Here is a 20,385-nt window from a genome sequence, read left to right as displayed (position 1 = left end):
TCTCTTGGCTATATAAAGCCATTACCTGTACAGTTTTAGATTGATTGAATAAATATTTTTCTCTGATTTCTCATTCAAGAGAACAGAGTTTTTCGAAATTTAATTCTTCAATCTAATCCCTAGAAATCCAATATGGTATCAGAGCGAATTTCCGCATTAGATTTTCTAGGTTAGAGAAATTCACTTCGTCCTCCCCGATTTCCTCGACGATCGGAAAAGATCTCCGACGCGAGCCCGATGGAATTTCACGAAGGTCAATTTTCTTTTACCTCCGAGTATTCCGGTTATTTGGCGCCTCTTTTTCTCGATTTCAAGTTCTTCTTACCATCGCTTCATCGACGGAGCGCATTGGAAGTTCGGAATGTTTTTATCAAGATTCTAGTCCGGCGAATTTCAAGCTGTTTTTATCAAGAATCTATTTCCGGCGAGTCCTGCCGTGTCAACATTCAAGAGGCTTCTCCGGCGAGTCCCGCCATGTCAAAGCTTCAAGATCTTCTCCGGCGAGTCCCGCCGTATCCAAGTTACAAGGTTCCCTTCTCCGGCGAGTTACGCCGTGTCAAATCTTCAAGTTCTTCTTCCGGCGATTTTGCCCTCTTATTACGATGCCGAACCGGCGAAAAAGGACAACAGTTGCGAGACTTTCCACATCACGAAGATCCTCGTCGACGAAGGCCCGGACGAGAAATCCAACCCAAACCTGATCGGTTTCTTCAAGGACCTCGGCGCCAACGTCGGAGTCCTCTCCGGTCTGATCGCCGAGGTCACACCAACCTGGTTCGTCCTCCTCGTCGGCGCCGGAATGAACTTCGCCGGCTACTTCATGGTCTGGCTCGCCGTCACCGGAAGAATCGCCCGCCCCGCCGTGTGGCACATGTGCGCCTACATCTGCATCGGAGCGAACTCTCAGAACTTCGCCAACACCAGCGCTCTGGTGACCTGCGTCAAGAACTTCCCGGAGATCCGCGGCGTGGTTCTTGGACTCTTGAAAGACTTCGTCGGACTCAGCGGCGCTGTGATGACTCAGATGTACCTCGCGATCTACGGCGACGACTCCAAATCTCTGATCCTCCTCATCGCCTGGCTTCCGGCCGCGCTCTCCGTCGTCTTCGTCTACACCATTCGGGAAATGTAGCCGGATTCTCGCCGGAGAGTTCGCGACGAGCTTCGAGTCTTCTACCATTTCTTGTACGTCTCGATCATCTTCTCTTCCTTCAACCCCGACGCCGCTTTGCTCGTTCGGGCACGGTCAAGGTCCCAGGCTTCTCCGTTTCGGTCGAACCAGAGCTCGCTGATTCAGTCTCGCAGTTTCGGAGAGAAAGTCGGACAGAGATTTTCTCGCGCAACAATGGGTTTCTGATGTGAAATTTGTGGAATCGACTCTCGGACTGGTCCGAATCCTCCGCTACAACGCGACGGCGTCCATGGCGGTCACGGCATGTCTCCAATTCCATTTCCTCAAACAGACCCAAAGGTGAAAGATTCACCCAGAGAGCTGTGTTCTGCAATGGTCTTTGTTTAGTATATGCAGTCAAGGTGTTCGACAAAATGCCTGTGAGAGATTTTTTTCTCAAAACAAGACCGGTTCTTCATCTTCATCAGCGTATTGTCTTCTCCAACTCTACAAGGAGCAAAGCTATTTTCTACCGGAGCTGTTTGTCTTTCTCCGGAGTCCAAGTTCAGTCCAAGATAAACTTGCATCAAGTTCATCTTGAGGGGGTGTATTAGAACCCAGGATTGAGGCAGTGTTGTCGTTAATATTTTGGTTTCAGTTTTGATTAAATTTCCTTTTAGCCTTACTTTCCTTTTTGGTCAGTTTCCTTTTCATGTAGTCTCTTGGCTATATAAAGCCATTACCTGTACAGTTTTAGATTGATTGAATACATATTTTTCTCTGATTTCTCATTCAAGAGAACAGAGTTTTTCGAAATTTAATTCTTCAATCTAATCCCTAGAAATCCAATACATATGTAGCCTATTTTTTTTTCGTGTTATTTAAAAAAACAAAACTAGAATTTGTTTTCGTAGTAATTGTGGAACTCAAAGCTTAATATTTTGATATACTAATTTTATTTTATTTTATCTGATAAAAGTAGTTTCTAATGTTTGTTAATTATATAAAAAGAACTCCACACAATAATATATCAATTAAAAGGCTAATAAGACTCATGCTCAGCGAAAAATTCAAAGTTCTTTACAAAAATGATTAAAAAAAATGGATCACAAATCATCACTATATTGCAACAAAGGGTGGCACCAAAATATAAATTCTTAGTAGGAGGAGAAACTAGTTTTTTTTTTCTTTTTCTTTTGTCGGTAAATGTTACTCTTATTCATTATCATTATTATCGGTATTTACAATAGGGCGGACTAGGTATCTAGTCTAAACAGCCCTCTATTTTAAAATTATAATCCAACTATTAACATATTTAGGAAAATAGCCAATTTGTTATAATAACATTTCAATATTCCAACAATACCCTTAAGAGTTGTTATTATTAATTGTCAAAGTAAATGATATTAACGGTAACAAGACAAATAGTAAATCTCATTACCCGTAACAAAAACAACAATAAATCTTATTAACTGTAGCAAGAACAACAATAAATCTTATTAACTATCCTCTCCGCTGTCTCCGGCGTCAGAATCCGAGTTTTCATCAAAGTTTCAAACGGCGAATTCTCAACCCTATACCTTCAAACGGTCGGATCTCTGTAGCCGCATGACTCGCTGATGTTCGAGATTGTTTCCAGAGGAGGATCGTCACAGTTAATTGAATTAACCTTCACAGTTAATCCGATTAACTATCACAGTTAATATGCAGAACTGAACTTGCGACCTTCGAACGGCCGGATCGGCAGAACCGCAAGACTCACCGATGTTCGAAATCGTTTTCAGTAGAAGTTCGTCACAGTTAATCCGATTAATTGTGATAGTTAATCCGATTAACTGTCGAACGAAAAACCCTAAAATTTGAAATCGCACCTTCACCGTCACGTTCGCTAGCCCCGCCTCCGCCGCCCTCGAGTTTGACACGCGATTTAACCCGGAATTCGGCGACCCGAGCGACAACCACATCAGAATCAACCTCGGAACCACCGCTGAGGAGAACCGGTGTGAGCTTCTCCGGAGGGGACACGAGGCGATGGCGATCGAGTCCGAAGCTCTTTCTCCGTCGTTGGCAACGGCGAGTCTCCGACAAAGATCTGGTGGATCGGAGAGGAAGATTGTGTTGTGGTGTTTGAGTGTGAAAGAGAATGATATTTTTGGGACTTTAATCAATGTTGATTATCTTTTAAAATAAACTGATAATTTGACTACTATTTTAATCTCACCTCTTAATAGAGGCTAGATACTAATAAATCTCTTTACAAAATTCTTAATTTAGATAACAACTTTATATCTAAATTACTTAGAACTGATTCTAACATATCAAGCAATAATTAAGTATACAAACAAAACATACAAATTTATGTGTTTTAGCTATCTTGCTTAATAATGCACATGAGATTAAGACGCCTCTTCATTTAAAGAATCAAATATAAAGCAAATCAAAACATTTTTTTTAACAAGTATTACCTAGCATAGCCTATTTAGAATTCCACATCACTTTTAAATGGAGATTGTGAGTTTAATCTCCATTGACCATAAAATTGTCCCTTAAAAATAACATTTCTTAACAAAAAAAATTGAATCTTGTGAGACTGTCAACATTTAGGTTTGAATAAATGTAGAATAAAATATGCACCACGAATATAATTATTAAGATCAAATAGCACGGAAAAAATAATTGAACAGATAAATTATTTAGATTATATATATATATATATATATATATATATATATATATATATCTAACCAAACCTCGCTATAATAATAATTTTGTTAAAAAAACATATCTCTTAGACCCAAAATAATGTAATTAATTAAAGGTTATTTATCAGTTATATAACAAATAATTATGAATTAAGAACCGCGATTAACCTCGACATATATCAATCACAAAAATGGGGAATGAAATTAATAGTGATGATGGGGCCGGTTTCGTGATGCAAACACTATATAAAAGTTAGATCTAGTACTGATTCTTATAATTGCAATTCCATAAATATAAATTTTGGATGGTACATCTGCTTTATCGTCCATGTAGTGAGATCGATCTTTTAATTTTACTAAAGCTTAAAAAATTCGTCGTCTTTTTTATTTATATATATTTTTTCACAAATCCATATGTCTTTGTATACGTTCTTGGTTGATAACTTATTCGGCGTCACCACCCAAACTTGTTTGGCACAAGTGCTAATATGACTTCTCCTCCTACGAGCAGGACGTGAGATCGAATCCCATGAACAACATTGTCCATATTTATTTAATTCTGAGATGTGTTTGTATAATAGCATAATAAATTTTTATATTTATCCGATTCCCCGCAAATGTATATATCTTCTCTTGTATCATTGGTTAATAATAGGCTCTTTTTTAAAAATAAAAATAAAAACTTATTCACCGCCACCGTATTCCATAAATCAGAACTCGGGCCAAATTTGCCAACGAGGTTTAAGTATTCCAAATTTAAAACAAAGTACGTACTTTTAACAGTTACGTTTCAAGAGTCAGTCATGCATTTGGGCTAATCATTAAGAATGCTAACAAACTTGAAAACACGAAACTCATAAAAAATCTAACATTCCGATGTATGATGACCGATGGAGACAAGCATAAATGATCTTAAAGACCTTGTGTGCGGTGGCGAGCGTTATTCAAGTACTTAGAGATGAGAGCGACGAATGGTTGGAGGACCAATGGAGACAAGCAGAAATGATCTTAACATCTATGTGTTGGAGGATTAAAACCATTTATTTATAGATCTTCTATCAAATAAACTAGTATTGTATAAAAAAAACCGGTTATTTATAAATAAACAAACCAATAAAGACACACTTTTATTTATTATTTTTTTAATGAAAGAAAATAAAAAAACATAATGGGGGGTTTTTTTTGTAATGAAAATGATTATTGTTAAGCTCTCTAAAATAAAATAAAATTTAGGATTAAAACCTCACATTAATTTGGAGAAGCTTTGGAAAATAGGAAATCCTTTAGTTCTTAATAAAAATTTCTGAAAAAATACTGCTCATTAATTATAATTTTTACATAAAAATTATAATTAATCAAAGAAAGATAATTAATTTTTACGAAAGTTTCTGTTAATGACGCAGCCCAAAACAATATTAAAAATAATATATCAGTATGTAAAAGGTACTCGGCGTGATTATGGATTAATAAAAGATTATTAGCCAAGCCATCAAGTCCCAGCCCTCCATATTTGAAACAGAACCTTCCAAGCCTCTCTCTCTATGAAACCCTCTCTCTCTATAAAACCCTCTCTCTCTATCTTCCTTATTATTCCTCGCTCGCTCGCTCGCTCTCTCTCTCTATCTCTCTAGAGAAGAAACACACCTCTGTCAAACCTCAACCAGCTAAGCTACTCTCTCTCTCTCTGAATATATATATAAATAATTAAAAAAATGGGGTTTCCGGTTGGATACACAGAGGTATTCTTTCCAAACCTATTCCTACACACACTCTCTCTCCTCGCCTTCATCAGGGCCGTCATCTTCTCTCTCTTCCACCTCATCGGCCTCTCCGACCTTCTAGAAACCACCGACGCCACGTGGCCCAATCACAACTTTCCCTCCTCCTCCGCCACCTCATCGCCGCCGATCTCCGCCGCCATAATCCGAGAGCTGCTCCCCGCCGCCGTCAAATTCTCCGACATCGCCGCTGGAGACGGAGAACCTGCGCCGCCGGAGGGCTGCGCTGTTTGCCTTCACGACTTCGAAGGGAAGGAAGAGATCCGACGGCTCTCCAACTGCCGCCACGTGTTCCACCGTGAGTGCCTCGACCGTTGGATGGACCACGATCAGAATACCTGTCCTCTCTGCCGGACCTCCGTCGTTCCGGACCATCTCCGGGAAGACTTCAATCGCCGCCTCTGGGCGGCTTCCGGTGCGCTTGATTTCTACACTTCTGATCACTACGCTTCTTTTTGAAGATGAGTACTAATTAATCATCATTTTTGTAACTTATTGTTATTTTTTGTGGGGGGGTTTAATTGATCAATCATCCTGTAAAATTTGGTAGTAATTTAGTTTGGTCGGGTTATTGGGTTTTTGTAAATATTACATGGAATTTGGAACAGAAAAAGAGAAGATTTTTGTGATCGATTTGGCTGTCTCTTAATTATTGTTATTATTTGATGCTTGGGGAGAATAATTATTGTTATTATTCCAAAGCACTCAAGAAATTTTTTTTTTTTTTATTTATTTTATTTTTACTACGTTACCCCTGTAATTTGGCAGTTTTTTTTTTTGGTTTGCTAAAAAAAGTATATAATTCGGTAGTACGTAGTAGGTTTGTTCTTTGGGTTATTGAAGTTTTGTATATATTACATCATTACATGGAGTTTGGTGACATAGAAAACAAGAGAGGGGATTTTTGTAATAGATTAGGTTGTCTTCTTTATTCTTTTATTATTATTTGATGCTTTGGCGACTAAGTTATTGCAAACAGTCAAACAAGAGGAAAGGGAATGGAAAGAAGAAGAAAAAAGTCATTGTGAAATTGGAAAATGTTAAGGTTGGTATTGGGAGCAAATCATTAGTCTAGATTTTGTTAATTATATTATTAGTGGTGGATGTTCTGTTCACACCTTAATCATTGATTCGGTTGTCTAAAGAAAGAAATTTAAAGAACAAAAATGGGGTGAAATGTTTTACATTTAGTGGAGTAAGTTGTAATGTTGGCTCTACTTAATATATTTTGGAAAATAAATAATAATAATGAACGTGTACCATTAGTTTGTTAAGAAAGGCAGACGCAGGTGGCGAAACCGATTTTTCCGGATCTTGTCAGTGTCATCAAACAGTGAATCGGATCAGCTCCGTTTTTTTTTTTTTTTTTTCAAAAGCTTTTCAATTATATTTCCTATTTTTAGAGTATATTGTGTTTTACTATGTTTAACTTTCCTTAAATTTTACTATGTCAGGGGATTTAAAATTGAAACATTACACCTTGTTTAACTAATTATTTGTGAATTTGTGTTTCCAGTTCTTTCTGAATAATAAATAAAAACCACTGAAAAAGTTGGTATGCACTTCGTCTTTTGTTTTATTTAGTTAACAAATTGCAAGGTTTCAATTACAGTTTTCGATGCCGTTTCGATCTTTCTAATTTACGGAAAATCGACATACCGACGGGAAACTGCAAAAATGGAAAACTGATTTACCGTTTTCAAATGTCATTTTTCTCGGAAAATCGACATGCCAATAGAAAATCGAACGAAAATATTGTTGTTGAATATCTTATATGTATATACATGATACATGTATTTTTAAAATTTTTAAATTTAAGATTTATGCCAATTATATTTTATAATTTTCAATACGTAATTGCTTTTACACCAATATAAATTCAATATTCCAATACCCACAACTCTTTAATTTCAATCCCACGTAACATATTTATACCCAATACACAAATTTATACATATATATATATATATATATATATATATTTGTGTGTGTATATATATATATCTTTTATTTCTTAAACCTAAATGAGATTTTTAAATTTATATGTGATATATTTTTTATAACTTAATTTTTAATATTTTATAAATTTCTTATTTTTTTTTATTTGTATATTATTTTTTATATTAAGTTTATGAAAATATAAGATTCTTGATTCAAAAATCTTATATAACACTTATACGTAGTATAACAAATCGAAAGCGTAGTCGAGTGGTAGTGGTTGAACGCCCCATGCCGACACCTTGTGGTCGAATCCCAAAAGCTGCAATTTATATCTTCAATTTTTAATATATATTCTTCGTCGGCTGTTGAAGCTCCGTCGAATTTTGACAAAAATTGTCGTCATTTAGAACCTTGATTGTAATTATATGGTCCAATTTTTATCATTTCATGAACATCGTTATGAGTTTAAATCGAGCCAAACTAATGAGTCCCTAGTGCCGCGTCGTCTCCCTCGAGCCCCGGTCTTCCAGGTACTTTGGTGTTTGGTTTTGTAGCTTCAGGCTCTTTTAGTCAGAGGTCTGATCTTTGTTGTTTTTGCAGCTTCCTCGGCTAGGGCGAGGGCTCGCGCGCGTTTGGTGAGATCTTCTCGAGACTTGAAGTCATTGGCAGCGATTCGTTCTCGCAACGCAGAATGGTAAGGAGAAGTCCGACGCCGATTGCTCGGCGGAGAGCGGTCCCCGCACTTCTTTGAAGCGACCCTCTTCCTTGGCTCTTCCGGATGCACCTTCGGATTCGAAGCGTGCAAACTCGATGATCGAAGCGGAGGCTGTGTAAGTCAGAGGGGAGTGTTCTCAGGGGCTCACGCAATCCCTGTTGAAGATGTGGAAGGGCATCGTGACAAGTGGCGATGTGGAGTTCTTCAGTAATGGCGTCTTTGACGACACAAATGGTAAGTTTCCCTCTGCTTATCTTGTCTTTCTATTTTGCGGCAACTTCACTTTTGCTGACTTGCTGTTCCAATCATTTCAGGTGCTCACACGTGCGACCCGAGGCGAGAAGATTCTACATGATTTCATTCGGCGCATGGGACTCATCCAGGAGGAGCATGCTCAAGAAAAGTCTCAACTAGCCTGGGCCGAGCGAGGTTCTCACTCAAAGGCAGAGTTCGCGAGTCTTCGCGAGCAGCTTCAAGAGACTCGGGTGGAATTGGGAGTCGTCCAAGGCAAGTGTGATCGTGCCTAGTCAGTAGTGGCGAAGATGGCTGGAGAATTGACTATGGAGCGTCGAGCTCTAGAGGTGGCGACTCGATCGACGAAAGTTTTCCAGAGCGAGGTGTGGTACCTTCGATGCCAGTTGGATACGCGGACGGATGATGTGAACATCATACAGAGCCAGCTTTCGTCGAGCGAGGCTGTCCGCGTCCGGGCTGAGCCCGAGCGTGACTCTTTAGCGGAGGAAGTAGCTTGACTGAGCTTGCCTAAGAATATGGAATTGATCAATTAGTAAGGTTTGATGATTAAAAAATAACGCGATCAGACTTGCAGGACGATTTCGATGTCGCTGTCGAGGAAGCGAGGCGTGCTGCAGTGGTGGAGTGTCGGGAAGCTACCGCTACTGAGAATTTCTCTCGAGTGATTAGTTTTGACTTCTTCGACTCTCTATTCCCATTGTTTGACGGGGTCGAGCCTCCTGGTGGTGGAGACGAACAAGTCGTGTTCCTGTAGTTTTTCGTGCAAGTGTTTAGCGCATTGCATTCCTTAGGAATTTTCTTTCTTAGCGCACTTGTCTTAGCGCTTGTTTTTTTAGGATTTTCCCTTTTTCGGTGCACTTGTCTTAGCGCTTATTTTTTGTAGGAATTTTTGTATGGAATATATATTTTGATCTTTCGAACAAGTCTGCTCATTTTGACAAGTCTTTTGCCTTGGCAGGATTTAGCGCCCCTCCCCCCCCCCTTAGTAATTTGGTTCATTGCCATCGCGGGGGTTCGGCCTTAGAAGTGCGAACCGTTGTATGGTTTGCATCCCTGTTCCCGAGCAAACGTGTCGCTTCTTTGGGTTGGGATAAATCTGTCGCAGTTGCGATGATGTGGGTTCATCGTGTGAGATGGTATGAACTGCGCCTAGTATGGCGGTTTAGGTGCGCCCTGTGGCAGCTTCGAGTGCGTTGTGATTAGTCATCATACGCCGCGCCATGTAGGAAACTTTGGTGCGTCGTGAAAGATGGTCTCGTGCACCATGTAGGCGTCTTAAGTGCGCCATGTAGGCGGCTTTGGTGCATCGCGATGGACGGCTTAGTGCGCCATGTAGGCGTCTTAGGTGTGCCATGTAGGCGGCTTTGGTGCGTCGCGAGGGACGGCTTAGTAAGCCATGTAAGCGTCTTAGGTGCGCCATGTAGGCGTCTTAGGTGCGTCGCGAGGGACGGCTTTAGTGCGTCGCGAGGGACGTCTTAGTGCGTCATGTAGGCGTCTTAGGTGCGTCGCGAGGGACGACTTTAGTGTGTCGCGAGGGATGTCTTAGTGCGTCATGTAGGCGTCTTAGGTGCGCCATGTAGGCGTCTTAGATGCGTCGCGAGGGACGGCTTTAGTGCGTCGTGAGGGACGGCTTAGTGCGCCATGTAGGCGTCTTAGATGCGCCATGTAGGCGTCTTAGGTGCGTCGCGAGGGATGGCTTAAGGTCTTTGTTCTCGTTTGTGTTCAGGTTGAGACTTAAGTTTTTTTTTTTTTTTTGTGTCACTAGCACCCCAAGTTTTTGGGTTAACTTTGATGACCGAAAAACTTTGATAAATCGGATTTTGAAAGAAAAACCTCGAACTTTATTATTATTGCGAAAAATAAAAAATCCTAAAATGTTGGCTCGTAGGTCTTATTGAATGTGGGCAATCAAAGCAATAAAATGGGGGAATTGCTAGTTACTGGTAGTACTGCCTCAAGTGTTCCGCATTCCACGGATGACGGATCGGGGCCCCGTCCGTGTATTCGATGTAGTAGGTCCCGTCATGTATGACTTGGCGGATTCTGTAGGATCCTTCCCAATTTGGGTCGAGGACGCCGTCGCCTTGTACTTGGGTATTTTGAAACACTCGCCTGAGTACAAGGCTTCCGATGGCAAAGGTTCGCCTTTTGATCTTGAAGTTGTAGTATTTTACGACTTTGCGCTTTTGTGCAGCGAGGCGGGGATCTCGGAATGTGGGGATCTCGGTTTGACTGGAACCACAGCTTCGATCCCGTATGCGAGGGAGAATGGAGTTTCCCCGGTGGCATTCCGTGCGGTTGTTCGGTAAGCCCACATGACGAATGGTAGCTCTTCGGCCCAGGCGCCTTTCTTGTCTTCGAGCTTCTTTTTTAGATTGCTTTTAATAGTCTTGTTGACTGCTTCGACTTGGCCGTTGGCCTGCGGATGGGGTGGCGAGGAGAAGTCTTACTGATCTTTAGTTGATCGCGGATATCTCTTACTTGTGCGTTGTCGAATTGTGTGCCATTGTCGATCACAATCGAGGCAGGGATGCCGTGCCGGCAGATGATGTTCTTCCAGATGAAGTTCGTCATATTTGCCTCGGTGATTCTGGCAAGCCGCCCGGCTTCTACCCATTTGGTGAAGTAGTCGATGGCGACAATGGCGTATTCGTATTATCTTGGCGCCGTCGGGAACTTGCCAATGTTGTCCACACCCCATTTAGCAAAGGGTCGTGGGATGATGATGCTGCTTAGTGGAGTCGGTGACTGTCTCGGGATTTTGGAGAAGCGCTGGCACTTATCGCAACGCCTCGCCCATTCACAGGCATCTTTCTTCATGGTAGGCCAAAATAGCCTTGTTTAAGTTCTTTGAGCGCGAGGGAGATCCCAGCAGCATGGTTCCCACAGATGCCTTCGTGTATTTCACGGAGGATCTTGGCCGACTCGATGCTATTGAGGCACCATAGCAGCGGCGTTGAGTAACCGCGCTTGTAGAGTATGTCATCTCGAATTGTGTACTTGGATGCTAGGACTCTCAATTTATCGGCTTCTTTGCGGTCTTCGGGGAGTTTCCCTTTTCGTAGAAATTCGATAATCGAGCTCATCCAAGTTGGCTGAGGCGTATCTTCTATGGTTCCGACTTTGCCTCGGGAGATGGATGGTCGTGGGAGAAATTCGATGGGGACAATCCCCAATCCTTCTTCGTCGATGCTAGATCCGAGGCGAGCAAGAGCGTCAGCCTCCGAACCAAGATAAGGCATCGAGTTTGGAGTTTGTCTTCGCCAGGTAGGCGACCATGTTGGGCTCCTTGGTGGTATAATCGCCTTTAACCTGATTTACGATCAACTACGAGTCGCAGCGTATTGGCAGGTTTTTGGCACCAAGCTGTTGTTGTGCTAGCTCTATCCCTACGATAAGGGCTTCGTACTCGGCCTCGTTGTTGGAGGCCTGGAAACCGTAGTGAAGGGTGTACCGTAGCTTTTCCCATCGGGGTTAGTTAGAATGATTGCGGCACCAGCCCCCCGAGCATTAGATGCTCTGTCTACGTGTAATTCTCAGATGGGACCCATTGGGTCAACCTTTCTCTTTCGTACCATCACGTCGTTGGTGAGTCATTTTCAGCTCTTCCCATATCGAGAGTGTAGGAGAATTCTACCACAAAGTCGAGCTTTACCGATCGGGTGCTCAGTTCGCACCGCGATAGGGTGAGCTTGGAAATATGGGCGTAGCTTTTTAGCTGCCGTCACGAGAGCTAGAAAAAGTTTCTCTTGTTAAGAATATTGCCCACTAGAAAATGATGATTACTAAATAAGATAAGAAGTTACTTTATTAGCATCATATGATTAGTGGGTTGAGGACTGATAACATTCATAATCAATAACAACTATCATCCATAGTCTCCGTATCAAACTGAATCGCATGCTGGGCATCCGAGATCGGGCGGTGAACTAAAACTTGGTCGATGACTGATATGCGCTGTTGGAATAGATCTAGGGTTAAGAAAAGATTTATCGCTTCTAGCAAGCGGCAAAATATAAAAAATTTCTTTAAAATGCGTAAAACGTTTTTACAACCTAGACAAAGTGCATGAACATATGATTTAAAATTTTAAAACTACATTTAGTTTTTACTCGGTACCAACCTTGAATGGAGCTTGAACGTTGAGAAGCCTTAGGAAGGTTGAAACGTTCGTCTTCCCACGCAGCTCGCCTCTCCCACTAGTCTTCTTTGAACATGTGAGTAACCAGGAAAGTTTCTACCAATAGAGTCTTTGAGTTTGGTTAGGATTTAGTGTGTGGACACTTTTAAACACAATGACTCAAGAACAAGTCTTTGAGCCAAAGAGTTAAAACAAATGCTAGGTCTAATGAGGAACTAGGTGCCAAAACAAAAAGGAGAATAAGAGATAGAGAGAGAGAGAGAGAGAGAGAGAGAGAGAGAGAGAGAGAGAAAGAGAGGGTGGGCGGCTACAAGGTTAGAGATAGAAGCTCTCAATCTCTTGTGTGTTGTGAATTGTGAATGAGGTGAGGTATCTATAGGAGGAGGATTACCTTCAAACGGTAGTTTCCTCTTCTCTATTGAATATCACATATTCATGAGCAAATATTTGATTTCCTCTTTCCCACTTGCACGTCCAAGACATGTCCCTCATGCCACATGGATTTGTTTCCTCATTTGATTTCCTCTCTCCTTGCCGCCCATATGCATTCCTTATAGAAGAAATTTGTTTCCTCTTTTTTTTTGGCAAGTATCTTCATACATCAATGCACAAAATAATCTCTTTCCTTCTCTATTGTGGACGGTTTCTATGGCTTCTAGAACATGCTTATAGATGTTTCTTTATTTGTTCATGATAACACAAGAAAAGCCCATCAAGAATTTTCACATAAAATTCCATGAAATGAAATTCAATCCTCAATGCCCAATTCCTTAATATGGCCGAGTGATATAGAATTTATTGTCATCATATGACAATGTCAAAAAACTTATTTATTGACATTCATACAACCCCATGTCAAAAAGACAAAATTATCCTTTAGACAATTTTCGTAAAACTTGTCTAGTTCAATATTTAAACTTGTTTTTACTTAGCTTTCATGTTTAACTAATCCTACTCTAAAGACTTGTAGTAGTGACCTCATGGATCAAAATGAACAAAACTTGAGCTAGCATACTTGGACTAAAAAGTTCACAAACATTTTCCAAGTTCTAGCTTGATGTCAACTGACTCCACTAAAGAGTTGACACTGAAATCTCTCGGTTCATATGAATATATTTTCTACTCAAGAATTCTACTTAATTGTAATGAGTGGATCCATTGAATATTATCTATGTTTACCCTTCGTGAATATCATCAACTAGATGAGATTTACAAAATTACCATTTTACCCTTCTAGTTGTTATTTCCTCAACTCCTTTGTCGCTTGTGAATAAGCTAGAAACAATGTATTAACGAGGAGCTAACAATTCACATTGATTCATCCAAAAGAGTCACGACTCAATTTGGACACTGGTCAGTTCATTTATTCACATTCCCAGGAACAAAGCATGAGGTGATATACATTGCATTTAAGCAATCTTGTACACGAATTCCATATCTATGAGATCTTCACAAAGTTGTTCATGACATCTTCATAACTTACTACTTCACCAATAGGTCTTGTCTATATCACATAGTGAGTCTAGAGCTCTGACTTTCTCAAATGAGAGTACGTAAGCTATGAAATGACATGTCTCATTTTAGGATTGAGGTAAGTATGATGCAATTCATTCATAGTGACTCCGAGACATAAGAGGCTAAATGGTTTGTTCTTATTCTATCTTTATAAGTGCACTGGTCAATTCAGTACCTTCAGAAGATACCTAGGAAGAACTATAGAGTCTCCAACTCTCAATGCCTCATAACCAGACATCATAGATTCTCCTAACAATCATACTGAGATGAATAACCCTTTGATCCTTAGATTGTGAATATACTATTTTAAGCAAACCATGAAGAGTTTGTTCATGCAAATCTATATTTGACTCTTCATATGTTGTTAGGTTTGTTTAAGGACTAAAGACTATACTTTATCATAAAGCTTCAAACATGCAAGGAAGAATGAATGAACGTTTCAACTTTTATTAATTATTCAGCAGTTACAAGCAAGAGTCTTCATGAGACTTTATTACATCAAATGTACATAAGTAAAGACTACTACTCTTCTTGTAAGCACCATTAACAACATGCTCTCGGGTAATGTTCAAGTCGTACACCTTCTAAAAGAAGGTTAATGTTCTCTCACCTAATGGTTGATTCCAGGACTGATTGATTGTGCACACTTCCGAAGTTGGCTTACGTTCGGTTGAATCTTTTGCTGGGGAAGCAACGATGCTTAGGGCTTATATGTAACGAGAAAGGTATTACAGAACAAATTGACCTATCTCGATACGGGCGGAACCTGGAGGGTCATGATTACGCACTGACTAAATCAGTGGACACTCGTTACGATGGGTAAATATAATTATAGTATCAAAGTTGGGTTCAGTCCTGGATTACACGGTTGAGTATTGTAAGGGACTAGACAATTCGATTAAAAAAGAAAAAGGAATATTTTATCTTTTGTCGACATTGTTAAGCTTCTACTACTAGGTTCCCCGATTCGGCTTCGATAAAGGCGGGTAAGAACGTTAATATAATAGTATGTATTATTATTATAATCTCACTTGCTGTAATAGTGATTGACAACATTAAATTCCAAAAAGGGTATTTTGGGAATTAAATAAATATTTATAGTAAAGCTATTTATTTATTGCTAGATCAAGTAAATAAACTTTATATTTATTGTTGGACAAGTAAATATGTGTTAAATGGGTTTAAACCTATTGGGCCTTGAAAAAGCAAAAATTTGGGCCTCCCTACCAGTGGAGGCGATTTTTAGCTGTCTGTTGCAAACCAGTATTTTTTCTGTTTTTCTGTTCATAAATTATAGGAGAATAAATAGGAGATATGATTTTCTTATATTCTCTCCTAATATTTAGGCTAAATATAAGGAGAATATTTAGAAGAATATATATTCCTAAATTTTCTCAACAACAAATATTTTATACTTTTGTATAAAATAAAATCCTAGATATTGATCTGACGGATGAGAGAAAAAATAGGATTCACTTGCTGAGATCCAATGACTAAGATTTAATCCACTAGTGTGGAAATAATAAAAAGAAATAATATCTTTTAGAATATTCTGGAATATTCTATAAAGAGACCTTTTAAACTGCTATAAATAGAGGGCTAATGAGAAGCAAAGTTGAACCTAATAAAGTGATAAAATCGGCAGCCTACTCTCTCCCTTGTGGCCGTGCCTTCGCTTCTTTCTTCCCTCGGAATTTCTTCAATTCCATTCTTAAAAATAAGAGAGAAAGATCGGAAACACCCCGTTTCCAGATCTAGTGAGATATAACGAAGCCCACTCTTTTGTCTTATCTTCCTCGGAGATTACGTTTCGGAAGACTTTGGTGTCATCACATCGAGTCCTTGAAGGAGGAGTTTCAGATCTGATCGTGTGGAGGCTTGTACGTTCAAGACGAAGACGGATTGTGAAAGCTTTCGGTTCGTGAGCCAAAAACTGTAAGTTTTCTTAAACTCGTCTTTTATCTGATATGGTTGCTTGATGAAGTTTCTTATATTTAATTAATTAAGTAATCTAGATCTTGTTTAATAACCATGTTAATAATTAGCTCTTGTTAGTGTAATTATTATTATCCGCATTTAATTGATTATTTAAGGTGCAATAATTACCAACAAGTGGTATTAGAGCTAGATGATTACTTAATTAATTGATTCGTTCTAGTAATTAATTTCAATGTTATTTTTATGAATTTATATTATGATATGTTATTCATTCAATTCAGTATGATATGATAGATGAATTGTGATTCGTGGTTGATCGTAGATTTTTTATTCTCGCATTTCTAGAATTGTTGTTAAACCCGAAATTCAAAGGGTATATGATTTTTGTAATTTTATTCAAAATACTTGTTGTAATCCGATCGTCCTGAAATTCGGAGGGTTGACTACCCGGTGCGAGATGAGATGAGTCCAAAGCACAGCCCAATCGGAGTTCCAGAGATCCACCTTTGACGAATAAGACGAATTTTGTGACATCCTTGTCACAAAATTCCGCCTATCCCTTAGATAGGAGTCTCAGATTTTTTGCCTTCTTGGCTCTTGATCCGAGCTAACTTGTTGAGCCCTACCTTGGTAAGTGGGCTCAAGGATTCGATCGGGTCAAAGCCCGTTAGCCAGGTTGGGCCCAAGAGGCCCAAATCCGATTATTAAAAAGAAAGGTTAATTTTTTGATGTTTTATTTAAATTAATTATATGGGCTGGGCCCTAATAAATTTTATTTAAAACATGAAAAATAAATGATCAAGGACATCGATTTATTTTTCAAAGGCCAATTGTATTGGGCCTTAATTATTAAATTATTTTTTGACAACTATGGAACAATATATAATCTTTGACATTGATTTATTTTTCACTTGAGACATAGAATGTGCTCAACAAGAATCCATGAACTAATGTGATTGAGTTCATCAAGTTAGATTTATAAGAATCAATTAGGATACGATCAATCCGAATCAAAACCATATATGCTTTGCCATGCTTGTTCAATTAATTGTTTTGCCATGTATGATATATCTTGAAAAATTGTTTTGTGGGTTATCATGGGCTTTCATTTATTATATGTAACTTATCTAATATGATTAACATAGTTTTTAATAAATGAGTTGAACGGATCGGAGAAGCTTTGTCACCAAAATCCGATAAGAGGCTAAGCTTGGGGGTTATTAAAAGGCTATGTCTTCCCTCCTCGCATGAAGCTTTTTCTGTGAAGGAATGCTATTATGATAATCAAGACTAGATGTCACGGTACTTCTAATCACTAAGCTATATCGAAACTTAATTGTTTTTAAGGGTACACTAGTACAAAAAACATCATTGGGTGCGACTTTTTTCGCACCTAAAAGTCAAAAGTCGCACCACCCAATGAGACCTTTAGGTGCGACTTTGTCGCACCTAAAGGTGTTGGGTGCGAAAAGTCGCACCCGATGGTCCTGACTTTTAGGTGCGGTTTTCCGCACCCAAATTCGCACCCATAAGTCAGAAAAGATGTGCGAAAAAGTCCGCGGGAAGGCTATTGGGTGCGACTTTTCGCACCCAAAGGCCTACCCGCCAAACATTTGGGTGCGATTAGTCGCACCCATTGCCTACCCGCCAAATCGTTGGGTGCGACAAGTCGCACCCAATGGCTTTCCCGCGAAACTATTGGGTGCGACTTTTCGCACCCAATAGCCTTCCCTCCACCTTTGGGTGCGACTATTCGCACCCAAAGGTCTACCCGCCAAATTTTCGGGTGCGGATAGTCGCACCCGATAGTTTTTTTTTTCTTCATTTTTTATTTATTTATTATGCTTATAAATTCTATGATTATAATCAAATAATACTTACTAAATAGTTTATTAATTAGAAAATTCATTAATTAATATTCATAATAATAATAAAAACTAAACATTTGTTGTTCGATTACAATAATTAGTATAATGTACGACAAATAATTAAAAAAAATGTTCATTCTTTTCCCTTTCCTTTTCCTCGGTTTGTAAACCACTCCTTCAATGATTTACTCCCTCTTCCGCCAAATCTTCCTCCGGAACTGCTGCTACCTCCTCGTGCACTGCCGCTCGTACGCTCTCGCTGGAATTCTGCTGAAGCTGGCGGCGTCGTCTGAGCATCTGCCATTGAAACTGATGGCGGCATTGTCTGAGGCGACGGCGTCGTCTGAGGCATCCGTGGCAACATGCCGGGCGACATCTGAGGCATCTGTGGCATCGTGCCGGACGACATCTGAGGCAAGGGCGAAAACTGCTGCGTGAACGCGAACAGTTGTCGCTGCATCTCCTCCATCTGCTGTTGTTGGGCTCGCCTCATCTCATCCATAGCGAGTTGTTGTGCCGCCACCTGAGCTTGGAGCTCGCCAACCACTGGATCTGGAACGCGGCGCCGCGACGAGCCTGAGCCTGACGACGAGCTTTCATCCTGAGCTTGAGCAATAGCCCAAGATGATCTCGGGACCGCTGGACCTATTCCAACGTACCAATCTTGACGGTTCCCGAGAATTTCTAGCATCGCGTGCTCCTCTGCGTCGTCCTGGCTAAAGACTACGCCTTGCTCTTCTGCTTGTCGCTGAAGATCCGCCAGTAGAGTAACTATCCGCGCCTTTACACATAAGAAAAATTATTAAAACTTAATTATTATGTAAGTAACGTAATCGTAATTATCACATATGACTTACATGTGCTCGTCTCGCCCAATCTGTCGTCCATTCACCTTTTCTATTAAGGTGTTTTTGCTCCCACGTCGTTAACGCGGAGCCCAAAGTCCCATCATCCTTACTCTGCAATTGTTATGAAAATATAAGTATTGAATTTATTTCAAATTAAGTATTTCAAAATTAGAATAACTTACGTTCAAATGACGAGGAGCCAAGAAAGAAAGAGATCCTTGAGTCGACCTCGTCTTCTTCTTCTTCGAATTCTCCTTGTTGCGATTAGACTTTTTCTGCAAATAATTAATTTTGTCATTATTCAATCTGATAAAGATATTGTGATTTATTACAATCATACATTACGTACCTTCCAATCGTCAGTTGCGAACTCGTCTACCACCGCCTCCCAATCCTCTTTCTTATATCCCGGTGGTGTTTCCGCCTTATCGTTTTCTTTGCTCCCACAAAACTCCAAATCGAACTTCTCTGATAGCTTGGACTTCTGGTTGCATCGCCTGATCTTGGCATTCCGAATGATAGCCTGATCAATCGTATTCTGATAGCAATCCGCAGGCAGATCCTCGCCGGTGTCAAGATCCGTGTACACAAATCTGAACTCGGAATGAAGTGCGCTCAAAATAGCAGCCAACGTCTGGGGCGTCACTTCACTCCAATCACGAGTCGTAGGCGGGATATGTGCTTTCACCAAAGCACCGAGGCGGTTGTTAAATAGTCCAACCTTTTTATTTTCTTTTCTTATCTCTTGATAGAATGTTTGGTTTATTGGGTCCCACTTGACCACCTTCGCACCCGGTATACCCTGTGTTGCTCGCGTCGACGTCGAGCCGGTTGTTGGTCCCCTTGATTTCTTAGGACCTTGGGAATTAGGTTCCTGTGGTGGACCTTGAGAATCCGGTCTCTGTGGCGAATCTCCACCCGAACCCGAAGCGGTCGACATCCTATAAAATGAAAACAACATTTTCAAATTGATATCGTATAAAATAAAACAACATTTGTGAACATACATCACAAAACAAAAAGGAACAACATCATTCAAAAACGTGGGTGACACCACGGATATATTTTATTATAAAACCTCACATATGGCGGAGGAAAACCGTGGTTACATAGATAGTTCTCATTCATCGTCATCACTACTTATATCAACATCAACATCAACATCAACATCAATATCAACATCTTCTCCCTAAAAAACGATGCATTTCTCATGATCATCATCGTCTTCCTCACCATTGTCAACGATATTTACTAGCTCAGCATCTTCGATTTCATGTCGATGATTCAGACGATCGATGTTTGACAATTCTATTGTCAACGGAATCGAGGCTGAGGTGGTGGGGTCGACTTCAGGAACGTCCCAAATCCCTTGATGATTGCATTCCTGAACGATTTCCCAGTTACCACCTAAAACAAGATCTTTGATGTAAAAGACTTGTTTCGCCTGAATTGCGAGTATGTACGGCTCCTCTGTAAACCACTGTTTCGCGGTAAAAACACTCGTTTCTCCAGTAGTCTTATCGTTGTGAACTAGTCGCCGAGAATCGTGCTTGTCACCGTACCATATTCATTT

At 40.1% G+C, this 20,385-nt stretch overlaps 1 protein-coding gene and 1 long non-coding RNA gene across 2 annotated transcripts; both read left to right on the top strand.

Moving 5' to 3' along the window:
- Window positions 1–5,369: 5,369 nt before the first annotated feature.
- Window positions 5,370–6,221, top strand: LOC149401620 (brassinosteroid-responsive RING protein 1-like). The gene has a single exon (XM_089613868.1). It carries the CDS (start codon window positions 5,526–5,528, stop codon window positions 6,048–6,050), a length of 525 nt encoding a protein of 174 aa, XP_089469994.1. The 5' UTR covers window positions 5,370–5,525; the 3' UTR covers window positions 6,051–6,221.
- A 1,491-nt stretch (window positions 6,222–7,712) lies between these two features.
- On the top strand, window positions 7,713–9,386 carry LOC149401619 (uncharacterized). The gene is made up of 3 exons (XR_016296675.1): window positions 7,713–8,062; window positions 8,133–8,481; window positions 8,562–9,386. It is a non-coding gene; the product is annotated as an uncharacterized LOC149401619 (long non-coding RNA).
- The last annotated feature ends 10,999 nt before the right edge of the window (window positions 9,387–20,385 follow it).

The sequence above is a fragment of the Urtica dioica genome, chromosome 4 (genome assembly GCF_054948205.1).
Source record: "Urtica dioica subsp. dioica isolate 48M chromosome 4, U.dioica_male_clone48M_v1_H2, whole genome shotgun sequence".
In the NCBI taxonomy this organism is placed as follows: domain Eukaryota; kingdom Viridiplantae; phylum Streptophyta; class Magnoliopsida; order Rosales; family Urticaceae; genus Urtica; species Urtica dioica.
This window is presented reverse-complemented; position numbering and strand designations above follow the sequence as displayed.

Bases quoted from the DNA above. Each gene is read 5' to 3' on its own strand.
- LOC149401620 (XM_089613868.1), top strand. From the start codon at position 5,526: ATGGGGTTTCCGGTTGGATACACAGAGGTATTCTTTCCAAACCTATTC.